A 10754-nucleotide genomic window follows, 5' to 3' on the forward strand; every position below is an offset into this window, starting at 1 on the left:
AGAGACACAGTGTGGGAGTTGCACTCAATCTGATCTGACCATACTGAGGCAAGACACTAAGGGTGTGGAAAAGAACAGCACAGGGATCAGAGCAACAAAGTCCCCAGGGAATACTGAAAATAGACTTTGGGACCAGGGCTTGGCACCCCATCAGACTAACCAGAAAACACTCCTAAAGCCAACAAACAATCCCTGAACTAACTACAAGCTTTTCTTTGTTGTTGTGTTGTGTTTTTGTTGTTATTTGTTTTTCATTGGCTTTTTTTTTTCTTTCTCCTTTTCCAGGACAGCTTTATCTCAGACTAGGCCATGAACTCATAGGGGATGGGCTCCAGCAGCTCAGGCTCCTTCCCATTGGTCCGCACAAAGTGGGCCTCTCGTGGAGGGGCAGGCTGGCGCTTCAGCTGCACCCAGGTGCCCTTCTCCTTGGCCTCCTTCTTCTTCTGGTCGTTCTCCTTCACGCACTTCAGGAAGCTGTCCCGGCTCTTCGAGTGCTTAATGTGCTCAATGCGCACGTTGATTCTCTTGGCGAGGATCTTGCCCTTGACTTGCTTGTTCACAGTAATGCCGACAGTGTGCTGGGTCACGTTGTAGACGCGTCCAGTTTTGCCATGGTAGCATTTGTGTGGCATCCCCTTCTGAACAGTGCCCATGCCCTTGATGTCCACAATGTCACCTTTCTTGTAGATTCGCATGTACATGGCCAGGGGAACGATGCCATGCTTCCTGAAGGGCCTGGAGAACATGTAGCAGGTGCCCCTCCTCTTTCCTTTGGTGTTCGTCATTTTGGCAGGTCACTGCAAGATGGCGGTTCCGGCCGAAAAGAAAGATTCATTGGCTTTTTGTTGTTGTTGTTGTTATTGTTGTTTTGTCATATATTGTTGCTTGGCTTTTCTCTGTCTTGTTTTTGTGCATGTTATTTTCTCCACAGGTCTGTCTAAATAAGATAGGCTGGATGAACAATGTGGAGGAGAAAACAATGAGACCAACAGTTCCAGGGTGACATGGGCAAGGGGGAGGTGAGGGAAAAGGAAGTTGTGTTAATAAACACATGGACAAGGGAACAACAAGTGATCCAAATTGGTGGTCAGGAGGGTGCAGAAAGACTGGTAGGGCTTGATTAAGGGCAATGTAACTGAAAGCAATTACTGAAACACAAATGAAGGCTGAGCGTGATAGTGGGACCAAAGGAAAGTAAAACGAAATAGCGGAAAGAGCTAGGAGGCAAAGGGTTTTCATTGAGGCCTAAAAAAAGCATGTACATATGTAAATATATTTATATATTAGGATGTGGAAATAGATCTATGTGCATATATTTATAGGTTAAGGATTAAGGTAGCAGATGGACATTGGGCCTCCACTCAAGAACTCCCTCAATGCAAAAACACTTTGTTCTAATAACCTGGAATTCTATGATGCTCACCTTCCTGACACAATCGCTGAAAACAAACTGGGTGCATAAGCAAATGTGGTGAAAAAAGCTGATGGAGCCCAACTATCAAATGATATAGCATCTGGGGTCATAGAGACTTGAAGCTAAACAAGTAGCCATCTATCTCAGAAGCAACAAAGCCCACATGGGAGAAGCACACAGCCTGTGTGATCATGAGGTGTTAAAGGGATGAGGTATCAGGCATCATACCATTGTGTATGAGGGGGAGTGGGGCCCCAAACCCCATCTATAGACAACTGGACATCCCCTTACGGAAGGGTCGCAGGGAGGAGACAAGCCAGTCAGGGTGCAATGTAGTAACAATGAAACATACAGCCTTCCTCTAGTTCCTGAAGGCTTCCTCCTCACCCACTCACCCACCCATCCCCAACTATCATGATCTCAATTCTAGCTTACAAATCTGGCTAGATCAGAGGATGTACACTGGTACAGATCAGAACTGGAAACACAGGGAATCCAGGACGGATGATTCCTTCAGAACCAGTGCTGAGAGTGGCGATACCATGAGAGTGGAGGGAGGGTGGTGTCGAAAGGGGAAACTGATTATAAGGATCTACATATAACCTCCTCCTTGTTGAATGGATGGGGTTCAGGCGATGATGTCATCACACCAGGTACTTGCATGTGGGTGTACCTGCATGTGGGCAGACCTGCCTGGAGACGGATAGAGGAGCGGTGTCTCAAATCCAAAGACCAAGGAGATGAGCCAATCGGGGTGCAGTGTAGCAACGATGAAATATGCAATTTCCCTCTAGTTCTTGAATGTTTCCTCCCCCACCCCCACTATCATGATCACAGTTCTACCTTACATATTCAACTGAACCGGAGGATGTTCACTGGCACAGATAGGAACTGGGAATCCAGGACAGTTGAACCCCTCAGGACCAGTGGAGAGAGTGGTGATATCGGGAGGGTGGAGGGAAGGTGAGGTAGAAAGGGGCAACAGATTACAAGGTCTAAATATAGCCACCTCCCCGAGGGATAGACAGTGGAGAAGTGGGTGAAGGAGATGTTGGATTGTGTGAGATATGACAAAATAATTAAGGGTTCAGGGGGGAGGGGGAGCCAGGAGGAAGGGGGAAAAATGAGGAGCGGATGCCAAGGACTCAAGTAGAAAGCAGGTGTTTGGAGAATGATGATGACAACATATGTACAAATGTGCTGGACACAATTGATGCATGTATGCATTGTGATGAGAGTTGAATGAGCTCCTAATAAAATGATTTTTTTAAAGAAAAAAAAAGTAATTTTTTTAAAAGTAATTTTTTAGAGATCTGAAATTGATGATGAGGAGGGTGCTTAATGGTGCTTGGGGCTTGACCAAGAGCACTGTATCAGAGAAGACATACTGAGAGCCGAAAGAGAGTGAATATGATAGTGTGATAGGAGGAAGGTGGAAGGAAATAGAGGAAAGAAACAGGAGGCCAAAACTATTTATAGGGTTATAGCTATAATGTACATATGTAAATATATTAATTTATAATGAAAAGGATAGAGGCCAATGTACATATAGTTATATGGTAAGTATTAAGAAAGCAGACAGACTTTGGGCCACTACTCAAGGTCTCCCTTAACAGAAGAACACTTTGCTCTAAAAACCTGGCACTCTGATACTCACCTTCCCAACGTGATCACTAAAGACAAAATGGGTGCATAAGCAAATGTAGTGAAGAGTTCAGAGGTTGCCCAGATATTAAAAAATATAGCATCTGGGGTCTTAAAGGCTTGAAGTCAAACAAGCGGCCATCTAGCAGGGAAGCCAAAAGGCCACATGGTAGAAGCATGACAGCCTGTGTGATCATGAGGGGTCAATGGGAACAGGAATCTGGTATGAAAAGATCCAAATAACTATATCCATGCAAAAGAGAGGGGTTGGTGTCATGAGGGTAGGGGATGGTCCGGGAGGGGGAAGGGTGAGAAAGGGAGAGCCCATCACAAAACTGTATATATAGCCCCCCCAATGGGGATGAATAACAGAAATGTGGGTGAAGGAAGAAAACAGACAGTGTAACATACTAAAAAACAATAGCAATATATAATTGATCAAGGATACATGAGGTTGGGAGAGGTTGGGAGGGAGGGGGAAAAAGAGGAGCTTATACCAAGGGCTCAAGTAGATAATGTTTTGGAAATGATGATGGCAACATATGTACAGATATGCTGATACAATTGATTTATGGAGTGTTTTAAGAGCTGTAGGAGCCCCATTAAAATGAATTTTAAAAAGCCATTTTTTATATAAATCATTATGTATTTTTTAAAGAATTAATATTAAAAAGACTAGCCTTTTTGATAAACTGGTATATACTTGTCCATTTAAAAACCCAAAGGCATAATCCTCATTGTGACAGTCATATTGCTTAGCAGCATACTCTGGAAAGATGACTCATACATGTGATTTATTAAGAAAGTTCTTCAAAGAAAAACTGATGAGGAAATAGAGCAAAGAAAAAAAGAATAAGCCATACCCAAGAGCTTTTAAACAGAAAGTCTGTCACAAAGCGGACCCCACCTCCCATTGAGCCAATCTAAGGGCTGATATCTCCTAGACAATTCCAACGCCCTGTACTTGTGGACAGAGTGGCTCCAGTCATAAAGGGGAAGACCCAGAAGCAGGGTTTGGAGTAAGTTTTTGGGAGCACAGAGTAGAGTAGCTAGGGGATGGACATACAAAGGGATCTGGGAATGGGAGGATCTAAGGAGAGAACTGACACTGTTTTAGTTGGGATGTCAACATTTTCTCTAATATTGTGCTTGAGAAACCCTACAGATGACATGTGTACATCAACCAGTGAACCACTCAAAATCTTACTACAAAAGAGAGATCTCATATTTAATTTTACAAAGAGAAATGCCATCGTTGGTTTATTAGGCAATCTTTGTGTGCATAATGATTTTTTTTCTTGAAACTAGAGGGGCTATTCTATAAGGTGAAGTCTGTGGGTGACAGAAAGTGGTAAGAGTTCAGCTACAAACTGAAAAGTTTATGGTTTGAATCTACCTCAAGAATCCTTGGCAGACAAGCACCAAAGGACAAGTACAATATGAGTCCCCTAAGGTAAGCTTAAAAATGAAAAAGGGGCATAGGGAAAAAGATGCTGTATACATACATTCCTGAAGTGAGGTCAGGTAATATGGCAGGGGTCAAACTAAATCCAGGGTAGCCAACTAAAAAGGGGGGGGGGGCAAAAAGACATGGGTGACTGGGGAACAGGGCATTAACCCACACAAGGGGTTGGTATTGTTTATATCTCTACAGGGAAAGAGGGACCAGACCTCTGTTCAGTGCTCCAAGACGTGAATGCAACATACTGGCATGAAGCAGGAAATCAAGAGAGAGGTAAGAGGGGCCAGCCCCAATCCCAACTACTTAGACACCTCCCCTCTCCCCAGAAGAATTCACTTCAGAGAATAGAACTGAAGCTCTAGCTTAGGAAGAGGAACATGTCTGATCAGAGCAAGCAGGACAAAACAAAGGGGAAGGAGAGAAAATGGAGCACATCCTGGCAAATCAGACCCCGAAGATGATAATTCTGCTCAGAACAGCCAATGCACAGAGAGGACCATAGGACCGGCCTCACCATGAGACATGACATCCCTCACTGACCCATAGCACTACTGGAGACACAGTGTTGGAATTGTGGCTGATTTGACGCCATCACACTGGAGGGAAGGACATGCAACAGAACAGCAAGGGAGCAGAGTAATAAAGTCCCCCAGGGATACCAAAAGGAGACTGTGGAGCCAGGGCGTGGCACTCCCTCAGATTCCACTGGTAAACACTTCTAAAGGTCAACAAACAGACCTTGAACTATTTATAGGATATCATTTATTTGTCATTTTATTTTGGTTGTTTTTCTTTTTGTTTCTTTGTTTTGCTCTGTCTTGCTTTTGTGCATATTATTGTCTCTGCATGTCTATCTAGATAAGATAGGCAGGATAAACAATCCAGAGATGAAAATAATGGGACTGATGGTTCCAGGGGAACATGGGAGAAGGGGAGGTGGGGCAAAGGAAGTGGGTTTTAACAAACCCAGGGTCAAGGGAACAACAAGTGATCCAAAATTGATGGAGAGGAGTGTGTAGGAGGCCTGGTAGGGCTTGATCAAGGGCAATGTAACCAAGAGAAATGACTGAAAACCAAGTGAAGATTGAGCATGATAGTGGGACCAGAGGAAAGTCAAAGGATCTAAAGGAAAGAACAAGGAGGCAAAGAGCATTTATAGAGGTCTAAATACAGGCATGTACATATGTACATATATTTATATGTGACGATGGGGAAATAGACCTATGTGCATATATTTATAGGTTTAGTGATGAGGTAGTAGATGGACATTGGGCCTCTACTCAAGTACTCCCTCAGTGCAGGAACATTATGTTCTATTAACCTGGCATTCCACGATGCTCAATTTCTGACATGACCACTGAAGACAAAGTGGGTGCATAAGCAAATGTGGTGAAGAGAGCTGATGGGGCCCGTCTATCTGGGGTCTTAAAGTCCAGAAAATAAACAAGCAGCCATCTAGCTGAGTATCAAAAAGCCCTCATGGAAGAAGCACACCAGCCTGTGTGATAATAATGTGTCAATAGGAGAAAGTATCAGGCATCAAAGACTTAGAACAAAAAATCATATCATTGTAAATGAGGGAGAGTGCAGTGTGGAAACCCAAAGCCCATTTGTAGAATATTGGACATCCCCTTAAAGAAGAGGTCACAGGAAGAGATGATCCAGTCAAGGTGCAGTGTAGCATGGACAAAGCATACAACTTTTCTCTGGGCCTGTAATGCTTCCTCCCCCCAACCCACTATCTTGACCCCAATTCTACCTTACAAATTCGGCTAGAACAGAGCATATACATGGGTACAGATAAGAGCTGGAAACATAGGGAATCCAGGACAGATGAACTCTCTAGGACCAATAATGAGAGCAGCGATACCAGGAGAGGAAGGGGAAGGTGGGGGCATAAAGGGGAAACTGATCACATTGATCTACATATAACCACCTCCCAGGGCGATGGACAACAAAAAAAGTAAATGAAGGGAGATATCATTCAGCATAAGACATGAAAAAATAATAATTTATAAATTATCAAGGGTTCAATGGGGAGGGTGGGAAGGGGAGAAAATGAGGAGCTGATACCAAGGGCTCAAATGGAAAGAAACTGTTTTGAAAATGACGATGGCAACAAATGTACAAATGTGCTTGAGAGATGGATGTATTTATGGATTGTGATAATTGTATGAGCCCACAATAAAATGATTTAAACAAACCAAAAAGAGAATCCTTGGCAGGAGACCAGGGATCTGCTTCTGAAATATCAGATCCATGAAAAAATCTTTTGGAGCACAGTTTTCTTTTGGAGCGCATAAGGGAACCCAGCATAGGAATCTACTCAATGGCAACTACCGGTAGTTTTCAATAGTATTATTATTAGCTAGAAGGCACTAAGTTACTAAGGTGATTTTTTTTTTTTTGGTTTTAGCAGTTGGAAAAACAAAATGTGAGACATGGGGAAATGGCTTTCATTCAGTTCTGTATTTCTGGAACAAAGTAGTAAAAGTAAGATTGACATCTTTCTCACTGTTGAACTGCCAACATTGCCACCTGCTGTCTTGAGGCACCAAGCAGTCTTGTTGACATCTGTGTGCTTGGTGAGGAAACTAAAGAATGATAAATAGCTGGTCTCCAAAAGCAAACAGCGTACATGGCAGGGCTGGCACAAGATGAAGTGCTTGCTGAGGAAATAGAATGTCAAGTTGAAGTTCCCAGATCATTGATCAGCCTTGTTTGTAGCCAACAATCAGCATTTTACTTTTGGCTGTTAGAATCTCTGTACCCTTTCTGTTTCAAAAGAAAGCCCAGGACCCTTCATCTGCTTGTACAGACTACAAATAGAACTGCACAACGTTGTGCCTTTGGAGGGCAGGCATCCATGAATGTCCTCCAAATGTAAGCCAAGAAGTGAATGTGTTCACTGCTTGCTATGACCCTGTGGGAGATTGCTGTAGATTTACTGGCTGTGTGACTTAACCTGTTTCAACCTGTATAAAGAAGGTAAATCAAGCCAGTCATTTGTGTTATTATTAGCAGGGACTGGGACCTTTCAGACGCCATCTGTAGATATAGAAAGAGCTCTCCATAGATTCACATTCCAGATTTAACTGAACATTGATTAGGCTGTGGAGTGAGTAGCCTCAGTGAAAGTGGGAAAACTTAGCATTGATACTTGTAAAAGAGAAACACGCTAATCTTACTTTGTGAAGGACAATGTGTTCCTAGGTTAACACCGCTCATGAAACCCTGAAAGAACATTTGCTCTGAAGGATTTGAGGACATTTGTTAATATAGTTGTTCTTGTGTCATTTTTACAATGCTCTTTAGCCCTTCTACATGGTTAATTACTCTGTTGGTGCTAATCTGCATATTTATATATTTCATTTATTGTGATTCCAATACTGTTTTATATTACTATGATGTGTTGACATGCCCTCTTAGGCATCTAGATCGCTATGTACATTATCTCCTGTCTTACTTATTGACCAAATTACTAGAAGAGAATCCATTTATAACTGCTTTTGAGAACAAACAAATGAAAAAACCTGACTGCCATTGAGTCAATAGATCTATCCCTGTGGGTGCATAATCAATATTTATTAAATGTGTGGAATATTGGTGAAAAGTTGAGGAATGGAATAAATAAATCCTCAATTTCCCTTATAGCTTATGATAGACATTTGATAAATATAACTGACACCTGAAATTGAGAGCACTAAAATTTATTTATATAGTAATTTATTATCTGCAGGTGGTAACAATAAAGGTTAACAGATAACACATTATACTCAGCATTTATGTTCAATATTTTCAGTCTATAATAATACTTATCTCTCAGTTCCTAATCTCTCTATTCCACTTCAGGGAGAATTTCAGAATCATTTTAGTTTTGTGTTCCTTCTCTTGTGTATATTCTAGATACCAATTATTATTTACATAGTAGTCCTAGAAGTCAGCCTTTAAATCATTTGTCATGACTCCCAGTGACTCTGGCCCATGGGTACTCTACTTCAGTAAATTACTGGTGGAATTTGACAATACAGTGAGATCACTTATGTGATTGTGTTACATTATAGAAGTAAAGAAATTTCTGAAGCTATAATTAAGATTACTAGTTTTAATTAATGTCGAGTTCACAGATATAAATAAGGTTACTAGTGAACTAGCATTGAGCTGATCAGAAGAGAGATTATCTGGGTGGGTTTGATGATTTAATTTCTGACTCCAGAAGTCAGAAGTGGAAGAAGATAGGAAGCTCTCAGGCCTAAAAGAATCAGCCACCATGAAGTAGAACAGGTCTTACGTGATGAAAGAGTGGATGTTCTACACAGTGGAGAACACCCCCTTGATATCCAGCACGAACATGGAAACCCCAGTTTCACAGTCCCAATGCACCTGGAAGAGAAGCTGGGCTTCAGGTGAGACAACAGCACCAGGCAAATCCTACTTTCAGTCATGTCCCTTTCTGAGTAGACAACACAGCTACCTTATGTTGGAATCCCAGCTCAGGAAAATTGTGAAATAGTAACCAAATATTGCTTTAAACCCTTTAAATTTGTGGTACTTTGTTACAGAAATAGAAATGAATGCACAATTCTAAAGAAATCGCTTAATGGGGGTGTTTTTAACTAAAAAATTGGGTGGTGTAGTGGGCTACAGTGGGCTGCTATTCAAACGCACCAGACACTCAACAGCTGAAAGATGAGGCTTTCTAGGGCAGTAAAGATTGACAGTCTTGGAAATCCAAAAGGCAGTTAGTTCTTTTCTCTCCTACAGGGTTGTTCTGAGTCAAAATCAACGTGATGGCTATGATTTTGTTTTGTTTTTATTTTGTTTTGTTCTATTTAGTTTTAGTTATTCCTAAGAAGAAGTGAAGAAAAAGCATAGTTCTAACTTGCTTCTGTGGTTTTGTCATTCTTCCCACTACTAAACAAGCCACATGAGTGTTAGAATTTGCAGGATTTGCTCATGTCTGCATACCCTGGGGCAAGAACAGCCCCAAACTGTAGTAGCTTCTTCATAAACACTCGCTCAAGTAATCAATTGAACTATTGAATTGGATATAATGACTTGAAATATTCTACTGTGCTTATGTGTTTAAACTGCTAAGTGTAAGGTTAGGCTTTTGAAACCACACGCTGATCTGTGGAGGAGTGATGAGGCTTTCACTCCCATAAAAAAGTTACAGTCCCTGAAACTCTGTCCTGCAGGGCATTGTGACTTGGAATTGACTTGATGTCAGTGCATTTGGTTTTTGAGTAAACAGAAGAAAAATTGCTAGCACTGTTGAATAAGCACTGGACTACTAACAACAAAGTCAGCAGTATAGAACCACCAGCTGCTCTTAAAGAGAAAGATGAGGCTCTCGTGAATATTTATAGCTTGGCATATCCCATGGGGCATTCTCCTCTGCCTACCATAGGATCATTACAAATCAGATTTGATTGGTTGTTTCTTTTACTTTTTGCCTATATTGACTTCAACATCTGGGGACAATAGGAAATACTGGGGGAAAGGTACTGTAGGATAATTTTTCTTGAAGAATTTACCATCTCTTATTTTTAATGTAGAGATTAGCACACAGAAAAGAACAAGCCCACCATCTTGCCCCCCGCCCCATGGGACTACTGGGTGCTACAGAGAACATATCAAGGACATTGGAATCAGATATATTTGAGTTTGAACTCAATTTAAGTAACTGAATGTATGGCATTATATTTATAACCAAGTCCCTCATTTGTTGATAGTGGTTAAAAAGATCTACCTTGTATCATTGCTGTGAGGGTTACAAGCAACATTGGAGTGACTTCCGGGCAGATGGCAGCTGGGTAACACATACCAGGGGACTTCGCAGAAATCTGTGTAGGGGAGTTACTCAGAGGAAAATCCACACTGCCGGCTCGTCGCAGGAGGAGCATCATAAATAGGCACTGATCCACTAGGTTTTGAGGTGCTGGAAGCTTTTGGCTGACCACAGTGCAGGCCACCTAGGGTTTGACCTTAGTCCCACCACAGTCTCAGCCAGAGCCAGGGTCATTTGGAGCAGGCACAAGGGCTCTATCTCAACACAACCACAACTTGTGGTTTCCTCGGGGCAGGATGTAAAGCCCTCAAACCCCAAGGCCAGTTACTTTTGCTTCTCTCTAGTCTCTGTCTCTGACCACAGTCACGGCGGACAGACGTTATTTTATTCCTTTTAATCTTCCCTTTTCTTTCGCACACCACGCTGACCCCCAGAGCACCCCC

General features: G+C 42.1%; 1 protein-coding gene across 1 annotated transcript; it reads right to left on the reverse strand.

The window, feature by feature from the left end:
• Positions 1–277: 277 nt before the first annotated feature.
• On the reverse strand, positions 278–824 carry LOC142441420 (large ribosomal subunit protein eL21-like). Its single transcript, XM_075543412.1, has one exon. It carries the CDS (start codon positions 783–785, stop codon positions 303–305), a length of 483 nt encoding a protein of 160 aa, XP_075399527.1. The 5' UTR covers positions 786–824; the 3' UTR covers positions 278–302.
• Positions 825–10754: the final 9930 nt, after the last annotated feature.

Source organism: Tenrec ecaudatus, chromosome 2, assembly GCF_050624435.1.
Source record: "Tenrec ecaudatus isolate mTenEca1 chromosome 2, mTenEca1.hap1, whole genome shotgun sequence".
NCBI classification, from domain to species: Eukaryota; Metazoa; Chordata; class Mammalia; order Afrosoricida; family Tenrecidae; genus Tenrec; species Tenrec ecaudatus.